Source organism: Megalobrama amblycephala, linkage group LG18, assembly GCF_018812025.1.
Source record: "Megalobrama amblycephala isolate DHTTF-2021 linkage group LG18, ASM1881202v1, whole genome shotgun sequence".
Classification (NCBI taxonomy): Eukaryota; Metazoa; Chordata; class Actinopteri; order Cypriniformes; family Xenocyprididae; genus Megalobrama; species Megalobrama amblycephala.
This window is the reverse complement of record NC_063061.1, coordinates 25,445,777-25,468,208: the sequence shown is the minus strand read 5'-3', so window position 1 is coordinate 25,468,208 and position 22,432 is coordinate 25,445,777. Positions and strand designations below refer to the sequence as shown.

The following is a 22,432-nucleotide window of genomic DNA, read 5'->3' as shown; positions in this document are numbered from 1 at the left end:
CCTCAAAAAGCACTTAAATTTGTAAAACTGGGAGTGTGTCCATAAAAACACCTACATTTACTGGAAAACGCCTCCTGAAGAATCTCACAAGCAGTATTTCAGGGCAGTAACTCATGATGGTGAAATGCATGTGGGCAGAAACGCAGTTCTGTTTTCCCTAAACATGGAGACGGAGAGTCCTACAGCACTGCTGACTTGGATGTTTCCTCACTGAGGTTTATTAAAAAAGGGATGTGGAGTTAAAGCCAAGATCCCGGCGGGGAACGGACAGCAAGCCTCCCCGAGAGAGCTGGAGCAATGCTTCCCAGGAGAACCAGAGATGATGAAATACTTCACACACACACACACACACGCTCTGATGTGAGCGCTATAATCAATAGGGCGACAAATGAACCTGCACAATTGACTTCAGCTTGTTCATTCATTATTAACGGCTCAGGCTAAATGAACTTAAATTGAAGTAGCAGGCGTTTGACAGCCCTAAGCTTCTCATTTAGCATTCAGCAACAAATCTTAATGTGAGGGCGACTGAAACACAGATACAGCTCCCAAGACGCTTCAGGACACTCGTGATTATGAACCAAAGGTGGACACTGTTTACTCACCGAGAAAAATAACTCCAGAAGTTTTAAGCTTTCACTCCTAATCATAACGACTGAGTCTTATTTTATTGAGATACTATTATAGGGTCATTCCGCATAAACTCAACCCCGGCTCAAATTTTTGGTTTTGTTAATATTTTTTCAAACATAAATAGTCATGAAATCCAAAATATTAAATTTTCGCAAATGTATATTTACTGAGTAATCCACGGTTTTGTAGAGTGAGGTTAAAGTGACCATTTTCACCTGGAGCCAAATTAGAGCGGTGTAAAAATGACTTTATAAAGATGGCAGCATCATTATTTTATTATGACACAGAGATTGGTAGATCTATTAGTGAAATCTGTTGACTTTATCAGTCTTGGTGTCATTATATGCCAACGGTGACCGTTCAAAAATGCACTTCTTGTGTTTTTTCCTCAAGTTTGCATGCCTGTAACTCAAGAAGTGTTAAAGATATCTTAATATCCTCTTAGATTCTGGTTCTTAACAAACTTTCCTTTTGGTATCTTCATTTTAAAGGCCCTCGATGGTTCAATCCCAGAGATATGGAGATCTTAATGCAGCTCCATGAGTAAATTGGTCAATTGTACACATTTTCAGTGGCCAAAAACAAAATGTGGGTCACTTTGAATACAGCTGATACTTCTCTGTTTTAAAGAGGAATATCTGAAGAACAAATAAAGTTAAAACTAGAAATGTATCTTGTGTTTTTCTATCAACTCAATTGCACAGAACATTCCTGTCTGAGTGCCATAAATACTCCTTTTCCAAAGATTGCATGTGTGTAACTCTAAAAGTATTCAAGTTATCTTAATATCCTCCTAATTTTTAATTCTTAATAAACTTTTCTTTTGGAATCTCCATTTTTAAGGCTCTTTATAATTCAGTCCCATAGATCTCAAAACAGCTCCATGTTCAAATGGTTGAATTTTACCCAATTTCAAAATGGTATTTTGGTTGATTTGACACGGAATGACCCTATAGTTTTTATTTTATTTTTATGTTTTCCATTCTAATTTTAGTTAAAGTTGTAGTCATTTTATTATTATTTTTTTAAAAATGTAACCCTGTGAGGACTCTTAATCGACATGTTACACTGAGATGTGGGTGTCGTGTTTTTCAGCTCTTTAATATCCCAGCATTCATGAGTTTATAAGAGTTTCACCTGCTTATTTTCCACCACAGTGTTCCAGCTCACAGAAATCAGGTCACACGCCGCAACTTCCACCGAAGGTTTTCCGATGCATCAGACGCAATAATTGGAGCTATCAGCGATACATCAAAAGAAATCCCTGTGGGAACTGCAGCGGATTCAAGGTTCGTCTTTCTGGAGAGTTAATTAAGATGCGAGCTGTGATTCAAAGGGACACTGGAGTGTTTGGGTGTCAAACTAAAGAGTAAATCAGAAAGATTATTTTAAACAGACCCTATTATTCTTTAGTGTGTAATGTTGCTGTTTCAGTTCTTCTCTATATCAGTGTTTCTGAACTCCATCTTGAGTCACAATATTCCTCATTTAAATAATTAATATGCAGAATAAAGGGGCGGGGCCTGGTTGAGTTAGTTAGTAGTGTGTTATGGTAAGGGGCGGGACATTTCCCAAACACCAATCACAACACACTGCTCCAGCCGACCAATCAGAGCACATTGTGCTTTTCAGAAGGAGGGGCTTCATAGAGACAGGAACTAAACAGAGCGTTACTGACAGACTGGGAAGAGAGGAGCTGCAACAATGGAGAATATGAGGAAAATAATCAACATTCGAGCAGAAAAACAACATCAAGACTACATAATATGCACACATGCACACGACCGGCTGGGAACCCGAGGTAAACATGCACAGATGACGGATCTGAGGGCCTGCACTGAAAAGATCAGAAGCTGAGGAGGGGGTCGAACTCCGAAGGGTCCCGACCCGCAGAAACACGCAGCAGGTGGTTTGACAGCGTGCCACTAAAACACACACACACAGACAGGCAAATGTCTGTGAAAGGTCAGCGCTGACACGCCGTCCCCCTGATGGAGACACAATCCAGTGCCGTGGCGGATCTGTGCCGTGTTGCGGTGGAGTGATATTCCCACAGCTCTCCTGCAGAGAGAAGGTCACGTCCGGCCCGCAGCACCACTGAAGTCCTGCTTACCGTCACTCTCAAAGGTCTCGTCCCATGAGCGAGCTGTGAATCTAACTCTGTATCGCTGCTTCGCCTCAAACTATGTCACAAAAACAAACCATTTGTGAACATTGTTAGCCGTGAAAAGCATTGAACACGCACACATCTTTAAAGCGGACTTACTGAAGAATATTTAAAGGGCTGGTTGATTATGATGTGACTTTTTTAACTTTAGTTAGTGTGTAATGTTGCTGTTTGATCATAAACAACATCTGCAAAGTTACGACGCTCAAAGTTCAATGCAAAGAGAGATATTTTCTTTTAGAAAAATCACTTTTTAAGGCTGGTAGGGACTACAACGAGCTTCTTCCCGGGTTGTGACATCACAAACCCTAAAATTTACATAAACCCCGCCCCCGAGAACACGCAACAAAGGGGGCGGGGCCATGTTGGGCTGCTTTAGAGAAGAGGAAGAGTTGTTGTAGTAGAGTGTTGTTGACATGCCGTCATTTTACGCCAAACGAGGGTCAATTCAACACAAAAGATGAACATGACGGCACATGCTAGTGGATGAGTTGAATCAACTCCACAGCAACTACATCAATTTATCCACTAACCATTCAGAAACGTCTAAAAGTTGTAACTTCTTCCTGAGTCTCTCCATCAGTGTCGACTCCGGTTTGAACAGTGTAAGGCTGAACACTTTCGTCATTTTGGCTGCGTGAGATTCTCCAGCTTTGTTGTTGTTGAGCTGTTAAAGCTCCGCCCTCTTTTGCTAATTTGCATTTAAAGGGACACACACAAAAACGGCGTGTTTTTGACAAGCAATAATAAATGATCAGTGGGGTATTTTGAGCTGAAACTTCACACACACATTCTGGAGACACCAGAGACTCATATTACATCATGACAGGTCCCCTTTAAAGTAATAGTAAAGCCAAAAAGGTTTCTGAGACACCCAAGTATTGTCATTGCCTGTAATCTCACATATGCTGATCCTATAATTACAGCCGCTACTAGAAAGACTCACTTCCCATTCTGTCCTGGGATGAAGGTCTGTGTGTGAAAGTGCTGACGGCTGATTTTCACGAGCATAAACAGCTGTGTGTTCAGTAATCTGTGCCATGTGGCCCAACACACATAGAGACTCAGCAAAACTGCACTTAAATGCACATCTCAGGAACACAAGAGGCTCCGAACGCTCTAAATGTCCCACTGTCTCTGTAATCACAGGCCTGTCGGGAAATGAACTCTTGCTCTGCACTGATGAGGGTTCGTCCGCGCGCCGTGGCGTTTTGAACACTATCTGTTGAGCTCTGCGTCTGTCACGCCCGGCACTCTTTGCAATTTAAGTGTCAGAGAGACGGAGAGTGAGCGCGAGGGCCGTGGAAATGGATTCCTGCGTGACGGGATGACATCGGGTCCGGCCTCCTCTTTAAAGACAGAACAGCCCACCGGAGGAGATCCGGCCTGCAGGTTTGGGAGCAGCGAGGACACCGACTGCTGACAGAAACACACGCGTCCTCCCTTTGACAGCAATTAGCAGTGTCACAGTTTCATTAAAGCTTCAGCTTTCAGCTTAACCCGGTTCTTTAGAGCGGAGATAATAGGACGTCTATCCATGCTGTTACAGTCAGGCTTTGTTCAGGAAGTGGCATGAAGTTGATCTCATGGATACAGAAGCAGAAACAAAGCAAGAATCACGGGTTTGGGGGAAACGCATCGATCAGGGTTTAGTGCTCTGAAATGAACTGAGAATGCCTTTTACATGACAAATTCTGAATTTGAATTGAGGCAAACAGGACCTACGACTGAAGAGAACGACTGCATGTCTCAGCCGAGATGAAGGTGTCATCGGGTCAACTGTGCTGAATGTCTCATCAGCCTGTGCAGGAGTGTGTGTCTGCTCGTGGTCTGTTAGTATTAGTATGCTCGGTTCGCAGACGGCGATGCTGCGTCCCGCTGTTTGCTATTACTGCCCCTCCAGTGACTAAACAGAGGCTGCGAAACGCCCGTGGCTGGACTCGATTAGCTGCGAGAGACCTTCCCATTCAGTTCCACTGCGTAAACCCTCCGCAGGGGCCCGGCGACGGTTCACGCTTGAAAGCAACACTTAAGAATCTGACAACAAACCAAACTGCTTCAATTTAATCCATCTCCCTGGGTGAGAGGAGTTAGAGGTAAACATATGCCCTCATTATTTGCACTGCTGCATCTTGAGATTGCCGTTTCACTGTGGATATATGCAGACGTTACACCGCTGAAGAACACAAACTGTCCTGATATTACAGTCGAAATGACCCCGTTTACCTTTACAATACACGTTCCAGGTGTTATTGTTCCCAGTGCAAGTTCTTCTAAAAAGAAAAAGTGTTTGACATCAACTACTGCACCGACCTTACGAGAGTGCAGAAATGCATCACATTATAATACGGTTCTGTTTCGTGTTGGCTAGATCATGAACTTTGCCTAATACAAAAAAGGGAGTTGGAGAGTTTGGAATATTTGGATGAGGCCGTAAGTATTGAGGAAAAGCCAATGACCTACTTATTCATTCGTTGTAAGGGTGAGTCTTACAAAATACCCACCCTCTCAAGAGAGGGGAGCAAATTAGCCATGATGGGACGAAAGCCACAGAACAAACACTCTGTACTGCTGCATGATGGGAAACAACATTACGGCTAAACCCAAGAGAAGGGCGTCTCCCAACTGCCCCGGTTTACTAATGGAAATGAAGCGCTCATTCATGGAAAGAGAGAGAGAAGCGCTGCTTTCAAGTGTGCTGGGAAGAGGTTTGGACATTATATACAACCGGTCAAATGTTATGATGTTCTTCTGCTCATCAAGGCTGCATTTACTTCTGGTGAAAATGTGAAATATTTGTACAATCTATGTGAATATATAGTGAAGTGTAATTTATTCAGCATCATTAGTTCAGTCTTCAGTGTCACATGATCCTTCGGAAATCGTTCTGAGATGATGATTTGCTGCTTATGTTGGACCGGCCGAATGAGCTACACCACACAAACAAGCATTCACAGTGATCCTCTGGCATTGTTTCTCAAACACACGATCATCCAGACTCTTCTTGAAGACGGAGAGCGAGTGCAGTGCTGGTTGTGTGGTTCAGGCCTGTGAGGCAGCTTTCGGGTCTGTCCCTGTTAATGCGGCGCCTGCGGACAGGCCTGCGGCTCCGAGCTCCACCGGCTCCTGCGTCTCACATCTTATCTGCCTGCCTGTCCAAATGACCCTCCTCTCCGAATCTGTGGGCTTTATCTGCACATGTGCCTGTCTGCATCTCGTCTTCACCTGACAGCAATGCAGCCGCCACTCTCACGAACCCCAGTTTAGATCAGTTCTGTGTCACTTCTGCTCGTCTTCAACTTCAGCAAACAAAGTTGCCTGGGTTTTGTGAGATACGCTTCGTTTTTTGTCTCGGTTTGGGCAAGAAGTTGGAAGCACGGCTCTCTGGACCAGCCAAGTAGCGCCACACAGAATGATTTTCTTTTCTTCAATGATCTAAACAGGGATTTGCTTAATTTGGCATCTATTGGATTTCCCCAGCAGAGATTTGCCTCGTTTATCATTGTGGAGGGGCTCATTTCATGCTGCTGGCTCCTCTTCAAGCTTCTGAAGCAGTACGGTACTGCGACAGTGGACAGAAAGGATCTGCTCCGCGAACCCTGCCATCCTTCGGGAAAAGCACTAAAACTAATTCTTTGCTCCATTGGGAGAAACAGTGCAACGTCCAACAAAACCTCAAGTACAATCCAACACTGTTTTTGCTGGGTTAAAAACAACCCAAGTTGGGTTGAAAATGGACAATCCCATCAACTGTGTTGTTTTAACCCAGCGGTTGGGTTATTTTTAACCTAGCAATTGGGTTGTTTTAACCCTGCGATTGGGTTGTTTTAACCCTGCCATTGGGTTGTTTTTAACCCATTGGGTTGTTTTTAACCCTGTGATTGTTTTTAATCCAGCGATTGGGTTGTTTTTAACCCTGCGATTGGGTTGTTTTAACCCAGTGATTGGGTTGCTTTAACCCAGCCATTGGGTTGTTTTTAACCCAGCCATTGGGTTGTTTTTAACCCTGCGATTTGGTTGTTTTAACCCAGCCATTGGGTTCTTTTAACCCAGTGAATGGGTTGTTTAACCCTGTGATTGGGTAGTTTTTAACCCAGCGATTGGGTTGTTTTAACCCAGTGATTGGGTTGCTTTAACCCAACAGTTGGGTTGTTTTAACCCAGTGAATGGGTTGTTTTTAACCCTGCGATTGGGTTGTTTGGGTTATTTTTAACCTAGCAACTGGGTTGTTTTAACCCAGCCATTGGGTTGTTTTTAACCCTGCGATTTGGTTGTTTTAACCCAGCCATTGGGTTCTTTTAACCCAGTGAATGGGTTGTTTAACCCTGCGATTGGGTAGTTTTTAACCCTGCGATTGGGTTGCTTTAACCCAACAGTTGGGTTGTTTTAACCCTGTGATTGGGTTGTTTTTGTTTAAAAATTACTGTACTTCTTGCTTAAAATGAACCCAAAGTATGTTGGAAATGAACATTTATTAATAAGTTTAATGATTAAACAATAAACATTTATTAAATTGCTTATTAATAAATGTTCACATTTTGATTATTATTGCTGCCTCTAGTAATTATGTGTCTGATTTTTAATATCCAACATATTTTGGGTTCATTTTAAGCCAGCCATATAGTCATTTTTAAACAATATTTGGGTTAAATAAAACTACCCAGCATGTTGGTCAAACATTTAACCCAACCACTGGGTCAAAACAAACCAATCACTGGGTTTATCCATACTTAACCTAACTTGGGTTGTTTTTAACCCAGCATTTTTTCGAGTGAAGATGACTGCGACACAGGAGCGACTGTCCGTTCCACAACGCCAAGATTCACGTTCTCGGAACGTTCCGGAAATGTTCTCTCAAAGTTATGAACAAACGTTCTTCCATTAACATTAATAGAACATTCAATGTTATCTAGTCTTTAATAATGTTCTCAAAACATTAGGGTTAGTAATGTAACAACTTGCTTCCCTCCTTTCTAACCACCAATCAAATGATCATTCCATCATCGTTTACATCATTTATATCTTTGCAAAATGTCACTATATTATCGCCCAGCTCTAATCTGATAAACACGACTATAAAGCTGATTTGATGTTTTTTGTCCATACAATGGAAGTCAATTGTTTAGTTCTCAACATTCTACACAGTTTCTTCTTTTGTGTTTCACAGAATAAAACAGGAAAGTCACAGAGGTTTAATGACACAACGGTGAGTAAATGATGACAGACTTTCATCCAATCAGTTCCCAAAGGATAAAGTCAGTTCCTGCCCTGCATTGTTTGACTTGAGTCTTGTGTTTCCTTTGAAAATACGCCACATTACGAAAGCAGAACGGGTTTCGTGTTGACTTAAAGGACCATATCTCACCTGAACATGAAGCCACAGAAAGCCTGAATAGACTCAGAGAGTTTCTATAAAGATATCCTCATTGTGAGGTCTGTCCTCTCGGTAACAAGTTTAGCCCCTAAAAAGCTCAGCTGCTCTAATTTTCAAGAGCGTTCTTAACCTCACTTAACTTTGCCCACGCCACAAGAGATTCCCCCTCCAGTTCCTTGAAAACGAATGACATACATACAGGGTTTCATCCATCAAGAGCAGATGAAATATGAGGTGTTAAGGAGCGGACCATGTCCTGGGGCGCTTCATAAATCCATATATCCTTCCTGCTCGGAGAACAGTGACAATGACCCAAAAACAGGCACACGGAACAAGTGCCACAAGAAAAGCGTGCAGGAGTGCTGATACGGCCGTCAGAACGTGTTTCTGCGTGGATCCGGCAACAAAAATATGAAAATGTTTCTTTTGAAGATTCAGATTTTAAGTGTTACATGAACATTCCATTTTGCAATCATTATGGGAGTGTCACTTTTCTGAACATTCTGAAACGAGTTGAATTCTAACGTTTAAGAGAACCTTGCCAGAACGTTCCCTGTTAGCGGGGAAAACTAACCAACATATATACTGCATATATTCACGTTTAATGTTATATATAGAAGTAAAGCAGCGATGGTTTCTCCACGTCAACGCCTCAGGTGCTCCAGACTTTCATTTTTATCTCCTGCTGTCTCATTCTTACTCTGCATGGGTTTGAAAAACTGTATAATGCCCAATTAAATATTTACACGCATTTGCCTTTCAGCTGTTATTGGGCTCATTTTAATATCATATTCCCTTTGCCTTCTTCTCAAAAGCCCCTGGAGTCGCTGTAAGCACCCAATTCAAGGTTAAAAAGACGTCCCACCGCTGTGAGCATTACTCCAAAAGGAGCTTCAATAAGAAACACTAATGCTGCAGTTTTATTTCGGTTCAATATTAATTTTACAAATTACACACATATTTTGCATAATGTTTATTAATGATCCAGCTCCCTTCGGTGAGCAACTTTCCGGCGCGCTGCTCCACAGTGAATGCTTGCATCAGCAGCATCTGTGCTTCGGCGTTCTTCTGATTCTCCAGCCTGCAGACGTTCAGCACACTACAGCTCTATCCCAGAAACCAACACCGCACTGATGCGTTCGGCCAAGAGAAGCGTAATTAAAACCAAGCCTCTGTTTCATTATCAATACAAACACTGGTTTACTCGGTATGTGCATCATTGGTTTATTAACAAGCATCAAATGAAAACTCAGACCATCATCTATTTTCTAAATGCATCAAAAAAGCATTTGCATTAATAGATTTTGCATCGTGTGAGAGCCACGCCCACATCTCAACATCCAATCAACAACCAATGCAACTTAAGTATGCATTTTTTAATTCATGCATATATCACTTCATGTGGGTGAACATTACAGCACAATCGAATCACTAAAACACAATCATTGCATTTGTCTGAATATTTAACGTCACACACCGAATTATCAAAGAAACAACAGACTGCACTGACGCCATCTTTGCTTCACAATGCTCATTGAAGACAACATGCACATAATAAGCACTGGTTACAGTTTAAAAATAGCCGTTTGGCTCTTGTATTCATCTAAAGTTGTAGAGGAAAACTAATTACAGATGCAACGTGAAGGCTGTGAGCTGAATACACAGAGCGGTTTTCCTCGAGTGTTTCACTGAGACGGTATTCATGCAGCGGCACGGGAGTCTAAACAAGATGTGCCATTATTAAAATGGAAAAGGCCTCCATTTTGGCTCTAACTGTTCTGGCATTTCCTGCGTTCCCGTGGCCGAGCGGGCTCTGAAAGGGCAGGTTCAATGTCAGCACTCACTGATTGGATTATTAATGCAATTAAATCTGCACTCGTACACTGGGCTCAAGTTATCTGGAGTGTAAAACGACTGTTGTGCATGTCAAAATAACACGAGCCAAGAGAGGAAATAAAACTTGGTTTACCTTGAACTCGACTGAGACAAGTTTTTACTTTCCACTCAAGATTATATTAACTATAATAGCAACATTTAAGCAAACTCACATTCAGATCTATCCACAAATGTGTCAATAAAATGATTCAGGATTCAAACGAATTCTTGCTGGCAAAAGCAGACGATCTGATTCTAGTGGAGGAGAACAGAAAAAGACTAAGACGCATGAAATAAACACCAGAAACAACATGTGAGAAATAATTAGAGTGTCATTAAAAAAACAATTTGGCACGACACGGTCCTCGCGTGCAGCTCAAATATTTAACGCCTCCTCTATTTAGCGTCGACATTAATAAATCTCTGGGATTAACGCCGGGCACCGATGCTTGGCAACAATTAAAAATGTCACCAAATGTGGGAGACGAACACATGGCGGCCGGTTTCCGCTGAGCCTGAACGGAGGAAACTTCTGCTTTCTTCTCTTGCCTCGAGCGGCCGTATGACGATGAAGAGGCCAACTTCCTGTCAAAAAATCTTTTAACCTTCAAGAAACAATGGCCTGAGCATAATTAGGTCAGGAGAACTACCCAGCTGAACAGGAAACGGTCTGGCAAGGGTTTGAACAAACGTTCCTCCAGTAACGTTAATAGAACGTTCGATCTGGTCTTTAATAATGTTGTCTGTGAAAAAGGTCCTTTGCACCTATTTATGTTTTGGGTTTCATTAGAGTTAAGTCTGATTCATGAACAAATGACTCTGAATCAGTTCTTCTTAAAGAGCACATTATGATTCTTTAATGTTGCTGTTTCAGTTCTTCTCTATATCAGTGTTTCTGAACTCCCTGAAATGCCTCCGTCTTCACAATATTTCTCATTTAAATAATTAATATGCATAATAAAGGGGCGGGGCCTGGCTCCAACCAACCAATTGGTTTTCAGAAGGAGGGGCTTCATAGAGACAGGAACTGAACGGAGCGTTACTGACAGACTGGGAAGAGAGGAGCTGCAACAATGGAGAATATGAGGAGAATAATCAACATTCAAGCAGGAAAAGCTGCTCTAGTAGAGCACAAAACACAAAGGGCAAAGTATGAGCTCTTTAATAAATCAGTCAAAATCATGAATCAATTTCAAATGGAGTGATTTATCAATCACCTGATGCTGAAGTGGGTCAATTTCTGTCATAAAACCTGTGTCTGCTTCAAGAAACAACGGCCTGATCATAATTAGGTCAGGAAAACATGGAAAAGTGCTGCAGTGAAGTTAAATGAGTTGTTAATGAGTCAAACGAGGGCCATTAAAACTCTGCAGACGCAGGTTGACAGTAATGGAGATATCCGCCTGTGGTCAAACACGCGCAGAGGTGCGTTCACCCGACGGCGGGCTGAGACTTTCAAAAAAGCCTTTGAAATTGGGACGGCGCCGGCCCATTGTGGATTAATTAGCGCTGTTTTTGAGCTGACAGTCACCTACAAAGGAGCCGCACCGAACTGAACAGCAGCCGTCATATTATTAGGGCGTAATCACCCAGTGCTTGTTTATTTATGGCCGTTTATGAAGCGTGATGATGGTACGGAGCCGCTGGCGGACCACCTGTCCACCTCATGCGCCGCAGCAGGTCTCTGCTGGTGGAAGCGGCTGATTCATTAGCTTTTATGCTCGTTTGTAGCCCACCCGAGGACGAGCGAGCTTTCATTAGTACAGCGCTGTTTACTCAGCACCTTACACACACACACACACACACACACACACACACACCGCTGTCTCTGCAGGTGAGCTTCGACACCAGCGCTGTGTGCATCACACACATATCCATAGGCGGAGCGTGTCAAAATTTAGAGCGGGCTTGGCCACATTTAAACTGAATCTAGTAATAAAGTGAAAATGAAAAGTGTTGATTAATATAGATCTGCTCATGTTGCATTATACTTTTATTGCCCTATAACCAATCACACACGATTCTGTTGAGCTTACAATTGCAATGGCCAATCAGAGGCGTTCAGATCAGTCATCGCTGAAACGCTGGAGTTTTGTTCAGTGCTGAGATCTGCACACTCAAATCCTCTCGTTATAATTTAACTTTTAACAAAAAGTATAGTTATTATGTAGGCTAAATAAGATATTCATTGTTCAGTTAGCTTAATCGATAACTTTGTGAGATCGCAATGAAGATGTGTGACAGCGTAGTAGTTATAAAGGAAGGGCTTTTATGCACGCTTTCTAGGCCATAGTATGGAAGCTCGTTTCCACTTAATAAAAAATAAAAACATTACCTGTGACTTTTTTTTTTGCGAGTTATAAAGTCAGAATTGCAAGATATAGTCACAATTCTGACTTTTTTTCCTCACAATTCTGACTTTTTCCTCACAATTCTGACTTTTTTTCCTCACAATTCTGACTTTTTCCTCACAATTCTGACTTTTTTTCTTGCAATTCAGATTTTTTTTCTCACAATTCTGACTTTTTTCTTGCAATTCTGACTTTTTCTTGCAATTCTGACTTTTTTCTCGCAATTTTGACTTTTTTCTCACAAATCTGCCTTTTTTTCTTTCAATTCTGACTTTTTTTCTCATAATTCTGACTTTTTTTCTTGCAATTCATACTTTTTCTCACAATTCTGACTTTTTTTCTCGCAATTCATACTTTTTCTCGCAATTCTGACTTTTTTTCTTGCAATTCTGACTTTTTCTTGCAATTCTGACTTTTTTCTCGCAATTTTGACTTTTTTCTCACAAATCTGCCTTTTTTTCTTTCAATTCTGACTTTTTTTCTCACGATTCTGACTTTTTTTCTTGCAATTCTGACTTTTTTTCTCGCGATTCATACTTTTTCTCTCAATTCTGAATTTTTTTCTCGCGATTCATACTTTTTCTCGCAATTCTGACTTTTTTTCTTGCAATTCTGATTTTTTTCTCACAATTCTGACTTTTTTTCATGCAATTGCGAGTTATAAAGTCAGAATTGCGAGATATAGTCACAAATCTGCCTTTTTTTCTTTCAATTCTGACTTTTTTTCTCACAATTCTGACTTTTTTTCTTGCAATTCATACTTTTTCTCACAATTCTGACTTTTTTTCTCGCGATTCATACTTTTTCTCGCAATTCTGACTTTTTTCTTGCAATTCTGACTTTTTCTTGCAATTCTGACTTTTTTCTCGCAATTTTGACTTTCTCACAAATCTGCCTTTTTTTCTTTCAATTCTGACTTTTTTTCTCGCGATTCTGACTTTTTTTCTCGCGATTCTGCCTTTTTTTCTTGCGATTCTGACTTTTTCTCGCAATTCTGACTTTTTTCTCACAATTCTGACTTTTTTTCATGCAATTGCGAGTTATAAAGTCAGAATTGCGAGATATAGTCACAAATCTGCCTTTTTTTCTTTCAATTCTGACTTTTTTCTTGCAATTCATACTTTTTCTCTCAATTCTGAATTTTTTTCTCGCGATTCATACTTTTTCTCGCAATTCTGACTTTTTTTCTTGCAATTCTGATTTTTTTCTCACAATTCTGAATTTTTTTCATGCAATTGCGAGTTATAAAGTCAGAATTGCGAGATATAGTCACAAATCTGCCTTTTTTTCTTTCAATTCTGACTTTTTTTCTCGCAATTCTGACTTTTTTTCTCGCAATTCTGACTTTTTTTCTTGCAATTCATACTTTTTCTCGCAATTCTGAACTTTTTTCTTGCAATTCTGATTTTTTTCTCACAATTACTGACTTTTATTCTTGCAACTGTGAGTTTATATCTCAGAATTGTGACTTTATAACTCGCTTTTGTGAGAAAAAAAGTCAGAATTGCAAGAAAAAAAGTCACAATGCTGAGATAAAAAGTCGCAATTACTGTTTTTAATTTTTTATTTAGTGGTGGAAACGGGCTTCCATAATATAGGCCTAATTCATTCAGAATTTGAAGATCACATGTTTTTTTGCATTTATGTTGGGATGTGTATAGGTTGCTGATAGGCGACACGTAACTATTTCATGACATAGACTCTGTGTGTTTTCATGCAGGAACTGCATCTAGTCTTACCCTAGAGTTGGTTCACCCTCCGCCTATGCACATATCTGTGAATATGCAACAAAAAACTAGTTTGTAACCCATATATAGTTTTATGAAGCCTCTCATTTCAGCAGTAGTCATCATACACTAAAACAAAATGATAGTTTTCTGTAATTTAAGCACAAAGCATAGATGTCCATTAAATGTAAAAAAATGAAAGTATCAAAAACTCTGATTCTGTGAAAAGGGTTCGGACAGCAAGTCTGATTCATGAACAAATGACTGAATAAATCAGTCAAGAACACAAGATGATCAGGTTCAAACGGTGTGTGTGCGTGTGTGTGTGTGTGTGTGTGTGTGTGTGTGTGTGTGTGTGTGTCTCATCAGAATGTGAGCAGAGCTCAGCCACAACACACACTCAGGAATTCAGCACAAGGGTTCAGAAATGCGTCTGGCACACACTGGTAAACTATCGAGGCTCTCCGAGACGGCCGTGTGTCTTACACAACCCTACAGTGAACCACTTGGCAACAACCTCACATGACTAACTCAAACATTCATGTCCGTTTCGTCTTATAACCGGCCTCCTTCAATTAAAACGCAGATCTAGTTTCAAACTCCCATGAGTCTAGAAACGATTCACGAACATGATTTGGACTAATTAACCCTCTACAGCACAGCGTTGCCCTCAGGCAGCAGAAAGTTTTCTTAAGCCCTATGTTTAGTACATAATGATTAGAATTAGAAAGGTTGAGGAAGCACCAAAGAACAGTCCAGTAAGGTGTGGGAGTCTCTATCAAGCACCATCTGAAGGTGGGACATCCTCTTCTGTTCTGGATTATTTGCTTTAGTAATCTTATTAAAAATGACATGAACTGTACAAAAGAAATATGTGTGTGTGAAGGTGTAGAGAAGCCTTTTGTCGGGTTTGGGTTTTTTTTTTTTTTTTGCATGTTCAGAAATTCAGTTTTTCTTTTCGTTGTGCAACTTTTCGAGGATGTTTTGGACAGTACCTCACATTGGCAATGATGTGTTATAAGAAGGGAAGATGCAGGAACACCTAAAGTGGTAAAAATGATAACACACCTCTATTTCACAGCAGAGAAGAACTGCTTTTTGAAGTTTCGTACGGAGTGAAATCTTGAAGTACATTATATGACAGGATACAAACCTATGCATGGATCAAATTCAGTATATCAATGTTTTTCAAGTGGTTTTCCCATTTTACTTAATGATTCCTTGACATTTTTCCTCTCTGAGCATTGATCATTTTCTCCCTTTGTTGCACAACGTTGCTCTGAGGCAATGAAAAAATATTTTGGGGTTGGGAGAGGGTGCTCAAAAAAACGTTTTATCAATACAATGTTCCCAAATGAACCAAAAAATGTGGAATATTTTTTTTATTCATGTGCCATCAACATGTGTGCAGTAGAGGGTTAAAAGAACTAAAGGAAGGAATTAAACTAATCACATTTTAGGTTGCTAAACAATATTTTAAAGCAGTTAATGTAGATGCGATCATCTGTCAACAACAACAATCAAACAGAACAATGTGAATCAGCAGGTCTGAATCCACGGAAGAGGCTGTTAGCTCTTGTGCGGCTCAGGATATCCTCTGCGTCACCAGTCAAAATAATCTCCAGAAAGCTCATCCTGCGCTGAGGGCAACGGTCAGTGAATCTCAACTTCTTTCTCCAACGCAAAAATCACTTCAACTGCATTAGAACTGAATTGACACTATTATTAGGGCATTATTTGCATCTTTTTAATGGATTTTAATCATGCATCTCCATTTGTATCACTTTATAATGACTGCATTCACGAAAAATCTTTTTTATTTATTTTCCATAAAAAAAAGTTCCCTGATATTTCCAGGATCCCTGATTCTAGCAGAACTACTCATTATGTGTCACACAAGCATCTGAGCATCTCATTTATTGGATTTTTGTGGGATTTGTATGATAGTGGGAATCTGGAGTTAATCATGTGTGATCACTGCTGCCCCCATCAGGACACCGACGGAATAACACCACAGCAACATCTGCAAAAATCATTCATCTCACTGAGATTAAAGCCACTTCAATATGCAGTTTAATTCAGATAAATGCATAAGCAGCCGCCTCATTTACATCTACTGTAGTAAAGTGTGAACATCACTCACGCATGTGTAAGTTTAGACTAATCCTACATCTTTAAAATCATGCATAAAAACTAAATAAAGTGCATTAATAAAACACCTTAAACACACACGCGATGCACTTCAGGACAGAAACACACACATGAACGTGTTCTGCGTCACATATTTGACTGTTTTGCATTAAAATGATAGAATAACTGACGATAAAAATAGCACAAAGGCTCTTTCTGTTGGAGTGTGTTATCTAGTGAAACACCCGTGACTGACAGCTGCTGGACACACAGAACAGACACAACTAACGGCTCACTTCTGATGGGAATATATTCAAAGGATTACCATATTCACCATGGTACATATCCAAAAACCATAACGGTACTTAGTGTTAGTTAAGCAAACAGTCCGACTGAAACATTAAAAGACTGAAATCCACAGATGAAACGAGCTCATTTTATTGCGCAGACGGTGGAAAATCGTCATTCGCGCATTTGGAAAGTTTTGCGGCGCGCGTCAGAGACTCGATCTCACATCAAACACAACAGAGGCGCCGCGCGCTACACTGTGACAATAAACTAACTTTATAAAGTTGACCCGATCCGTTACATCCAGCGGAGTGACTCAATCTCTGCAGAACTTTCCCGAATCGTTTGCGCAACGGACGAACTTTCTGAACGTCTCCGGGAATAACCGATTGTTCTTACCTTGGAATTCTTGAACTGCTCCGGCTGAGATCAGAAGAACATCGGCGAAAAAGAGAAAACCCGTTAAAAGTCTCCGATCCATAGCGGGAGCCTCGCAAACGCCACCCCGCGCTCCTCTCGCGCTCCGCGCCAAACCCAAATTATTCCCGTTCGTCTGAGCAGTGACGCGCGCGGAGCCGTTACACCCCAGTCAGGGTCTTTGCACTAGTTTAACTGTGTCCGTCCGTCGTTACCGACTTTAGGACCGCCGCCGGAGGAGCGTGACGTCACCGCAACGCAAGCGCGCGCGCGCTCTCTCTCTCTCTCTCTCTCCAGCAGAGGGGCGTTTGCGTTCTGTGCTGCGCGCTCGGTCCTCTCGGTCTCCGGTGGAGTTGAATCGCGCACGCAGGTTCAGAGAGACGTTATGTCGGGGATTGTGAGCTGAACTGAGCCGTAGTTTAGTTCATGAGAGCAGTGCGCGTGGCCATCAGAGGTGGATGTTCCCAAAAGTCACACGGAACGCGCACGGAACTGCTGCTCACAATCTGTCTGTGTGTGTGTGTGTGTGTGTGTGTGTGTGAGACGCAGGGAAACTTTGAAGCAGTGGATTTCAATCTGGGGTCCGCAAGGGAGTGCTAGAGGGTCCAGCAAAAATGACTAAAGAGAAAAAGAGTAAAAACAAAACAGGAATAATATTAATAAAAAACAACATTTTATTGGTATAAATAAGGCCTACATTGAGTAATATTTAAAATGTAAAAACTGTAATACTTTCCAAGTAATATTTTTGATACGTTTATATTATTCATTTATCATAATATAGCTACATTTGGCCTTATACAAGAAGCTATATAGATGACTTTTAAAATTAATTTTTTATTTAATGATCCGACTGGAAATTGATTGGATCCTTTGTTTATTGTTTTTTCTGTTTATTTTTAGTTTAAATGTTTTTATGTTTTAAGGCGAGACACCCCAGCTGAATAGGGTAAAAAAAAAAAACTAATAGATATCACTATACTTCCCCAGCTGATTGATTACATTAAAAATTGCAGACATTTTTTTTTGTATTACAAGTTTTCTAAAATGTTATGTTTAAATATGCAAATGAGGCAGTATCTAATTAAATATGCGCTAATTTGCATACATTTCTAGAAGAAAAATCTGAATATTGGATGTCGTCAGGTTCAAAATGCTTGTTTAATTTTTTGAACATGTTAAATTCAAAGGTTTTTACAGAGAGAATTTTGGATATCTGTTTTTATCACTCCATAAATCAGAAAAAACTATCAACAGCCAGAAATTTTTCTTTCCATTTTTTAGGAATAAAATGTTGCATAAAATCAGGCTAATTATATATCAACAAATCCCTCAGTAAAAACCTTCAGAATATAGATAGGAATAAAACTGTAAAGTTTGGTGTGTGTAAGTTCTGCTGAAGTGGAGAGAAAAACTCATTTTGAGGAAACGGCCTTTAAAGATATTTACTGGAATTGAAATCTATCGATGCAAACAGATAAAGTGCTATAAAATATACACTTAAAAGTGTATTTTGGATGTTTTCTTTCCACCAGTCTGAAAAAAACACTATGAAAAGCCAAAAAGTGCAAAATCTCAAAATTGACAGGTGTTTTTGCCTGTAGCGTCCCCCTTAAGTCTTTATTGAGGCATTGGTCGTCACATTTTGACTCAAATAAATAAATATTTTTTTAAAATCTTTGGGAAAGTACAGATGCACAGCGATTGAAGCATTTTTGATATCTGTAATACTCACAAACACGAAGCAAAAATATGTGAAACACAAAGATATGAAGAAGTGCTCAGAACTAAATGAACCTCTTGTCACGTCTTTGATTTCAAAGAGGAAACGATTAAAAGGGTTCATTTCATCTGGGCTTCCTTTTTTTCTTAATAAGAAATACTGAATAATAATATTTTGCAATTTGGTTATTTTGAAATGCATGATGTGGACTAATCTGAAAGCAAGTATTTGTTGTTGAAATGTTGAAATGAAACATAAATCACAGCTGAACAGAAGCTCCAGCATCGCTGCCATCTCTCTGACCCACAACATTCACATTTTTCATTGGTCAAATCATAGATAATTAATGTGGTTCAGATAACAATATTTTGAGTTTCTGTTGATTAAATCAATCGCCTTCATTGTATTAACTCAAATTTCTAAAATGCAACCAGGTAACTTACTTTAAGTTAAACCAACAGCTCTTTTTTACAGTGTGTAAAACATGTGACAACTTGCCCCATCCTGACATTTATGTCAAATACCCCAGTTTTCACACTTAATCTATGTAAATCTATATCAGTGTGCTTTTATTGTGTTCTCTTGTTACTGATGTTTTGGATTGGAAGACAGAATTCCCCATAGGTGATCCTAGTTTACATTTTGAACTGGACGTTTGACTCTAAACCTGATACGACCCACGGGACGGTCTCTTGTTTGTAGTCACGGCTGTCATGTTTGTTGTGTGATGAATCAATAAGCATTAAAGAGGCAAGTATTCCCATCTGCTCTCGGATCAGTTTCAAAACATTCATCCTGGAATACGAGGCAGTTCCCAACATCCGGCCCTCATCCTGACCCCGTGTTGAAGTGTTTAATTGTATGTGAGTGTCCAAACTCTTGCCTGTTTATGTCTCTCTTCTTAACCAGCTCATAACCTGCTGAGTTGCAAAGCTTACCATCTGCTGACCGCAACAGTCTCGTTTCTGAAGCTGAAGCACTTTTTGAAAATCTCCGGATAAGCATGTGTGCCGTGAACATACACGCGGTCCAAACGGTTTTGATTTGACCATCTGATTAGTTGTGGAGTTCACAGATAATAAAATCAGACGTCCATCTATTCTCCTGTTGACCACGAGCTCTTTCAGCAGCAGGTCAATGATTCTTAAAGACACAGACACACATTTATGTGGAGAATCAGTCACTGAATCTGCATACAATACTGTCTAATTATATTATATTTGATACATGAATTTCTAAATGATCAACATGATATTTGCACACAATCTGTGACAGTCCTTCTGTCGTCTGATTGACAGTTTAGATATGTAAGTCTTTTAGTACAGTGCATATTTTTGCTCAGTTTGAATAAAACTGATGTTTTTTCCTCTACATTCTCAGACTATATGAGCCATAAAAGCCTGATGAATGAATTATACTCAACAAAAAACAAAGTTTCATTAAACTTCCATTTCAAAAAGTAAAAAAAAAACGTTCTGACTATGTTTACGAGGCTAAATATAGTTCAGTATTAGTCACATTAGTTGAATATTTTTGAGTTCTGAGGAGCTGTATGTTGGCAGAAACGAACACTGCGACACTCTAATGTTTTTAAGCAGGACTGATGCGGTCAGAACGAGTCTGGTTTGGAGATCGGCAGAGTAATGCCACATAAATGCCTCTATATTTAGTGCTTTGAAGGAGAAGCGCCGCAGCGAGTGGAACACGCCGTCACCGTCAGAGAAGGTCTCCGCAGCCGTAAACATGTAGAGTTTCAATTAACAGGACAAACACATCTGCCTCCGTCGCACACACACAGGCCAGAGACCTTGAGACGAACCAAACAAACGGGAGCTTGAAAGCTGCCAGCTGTATGTGGTTCACGCAGCGGGTCTCTGGGCACAATTTGGGAAAGTTTTCTGTTACACAAGGTTATTAAATTTAAAGCTGACAGAGTGGCTGTGTGGAACGCAACAGGGTAATTGAATTTCGTTTGTATTTTGGATGTCAAAGACCTCAGAAACTCAACCTCAGTCCATTCCTTCAAAACATCTGACTTCGTTTGTTTGCGTTTATGAGGAAGAGCATGTTCCGATCAAACGCGTCCATAAAGCAAATGTTTGTAAAGGCAGTTCTCGTAGATTAGATTAGCTCACTGAAGAGCTTAAGGAACAGGAACCTGCAGATATATCATGACATTTGATAGATAACGTCTTACAGCGTTTCCTTAACAAGGTCAAGACACAAAGTCACCAAACAAACTTACACAAACTCAGCTGGAGTGAACTGGTTGTCTCTGGCTTTGAGCCATGTTGACATTCTCCAATGTGATTATTCACTCGACGGGAGAAACTGTGACTTCCTGGGAAATATATGGAAACATTGGTCACAACATACCTTCATCATCATCATCATCATCATGACTTGTCACAGCATGAGCATGCATGCATACATATTTATATTTATATATATTTTGCATAAACCTATCAAGACACTTTATGCCAAAAAGGTTCTATATCAGGAGAAACATCTTAAATGTTTGCATAATTCAAAATGAAAACAAACTTAATTAAAACTAAATCCATAAAATGATCCCATAATGGGAACCACTATGACAGAACCCTTTAAGCTGCTATATAGAAGATATATATATATATACACACATGATGTATATGTTTATATATAATGAACAAAGAAGAAAAACTTCATGCATTTCCAAGGACGTTTTTAAGCTGTGTCAGTTTGCCATATGCATTTGATTTGTAACATGCTCTTTGAAATGTATTTTATGGCATTTTGTGGAAATACAGCAGGAAACCTGCGGTTCATTATTGTACGTATGGAGCAGAAGTTGCTCAAGGCTGTTGTGCACATCAACATACATCTCTCGCATACATTCATAAAACAAAAGGCAATACCAAGCCAGACTGAAAGTATAGAGATGTGAAGGACAGCCATTCACTGCAGTAATCTCCTTTATGCTATTCATTTTTCCTTTCAAAATTACATATTTCCATTCCTAAACATATGGCGCAAATCCATACAGCGTAGGATTCAGTTCAGAAACACAGATGTTTTGATCGAGTACACAGATATTCAATTAAGATTTCCTTTTTCTCCACATCAGTGGAAGTTCAACGTGTTTCTGCTTTAGCGACCAAAGATTTTATATTGATTTCAACCATGTCAGTCACGAGTACAAAGGACAATCAGAGAAAGGGCTCATGGGAAATCAATGTGTGCCATTTATAAAGCTTTCCTCACGTTATACATGCACTCTTAGAGAAGAACTGGCTCATGGTCGCAGTTTTCTCCATCTAAAATGCTTCTGGTGGAACTTGAAAATGCCATGTGAGTAAAAATATACAAAGACATAATGTTTCAATATTGCAAAAGCTCTACAATCATTGTTCTGTGGTTTAATAAATGCTTTTAATGAACTGATTTACAGCTTCATGACATCATGACATAAAGACACTATTTAACAGCAATAAATGCCAATTCATATCTAATTCACACTCAGGAATTGAACTGGAGCCAGTTCTTCATTTCTCAATGTCACACTTTCTCTTTGTACATTGAATTATTGAGTTGAATACTATGAAGTCTTCAGATGTGACGCAGACCTATTTCAGTTTCCCACAGAAACACCAGTTGACCACTAGAGGGCAGAATCCTCACTGGAGTCCAGCAGCTTCAGTTCATGTCTGGATCTCTGAGCTCATCTGAATCCTAGAGCGCTGAAATGTTAACTAATTAACGACAGAC

The 22,432-nt window shown here is 40.0% G+C and overlaps 1 protein-coding gene across 17 annotated transcripts in view; it reads right to left on the bottom strand.

Moving 5' to 3' along the window:
- The window catches only part of ptprma (protein tyrosine phosphatase receptor type Ma), a 191,172-nt gene extending 173,720 nt beyond the window's left edge, over window positions 1-17,452 (bottom strand). For 7 of the 17 annotated variants that reach the window (XM_048165371.1, XM_048165375.1, XM_048165378.1 and 4 more), the window contains exon 1: window positions 16,945-17,451. In XM_048165371.1, coding sequence (XP_048021328.1) covers window positions 16,945-17,026 — 82 coding nt within the window. In that variant the 5' untranslated portion in view covers window positions 17,027-17,451. Of the gene's footprint in view, window positions 1-16,944 lie in introns of all 17 variants that reach the window. The other 10 variants (XM_048165370.1, XM_048165372.1, XM_048165374.1 and 7 more) reach the window with 4 other exon arrangements.
- Window positions 17,453-22,432: the final 4,980 nt, after the last annotated feature.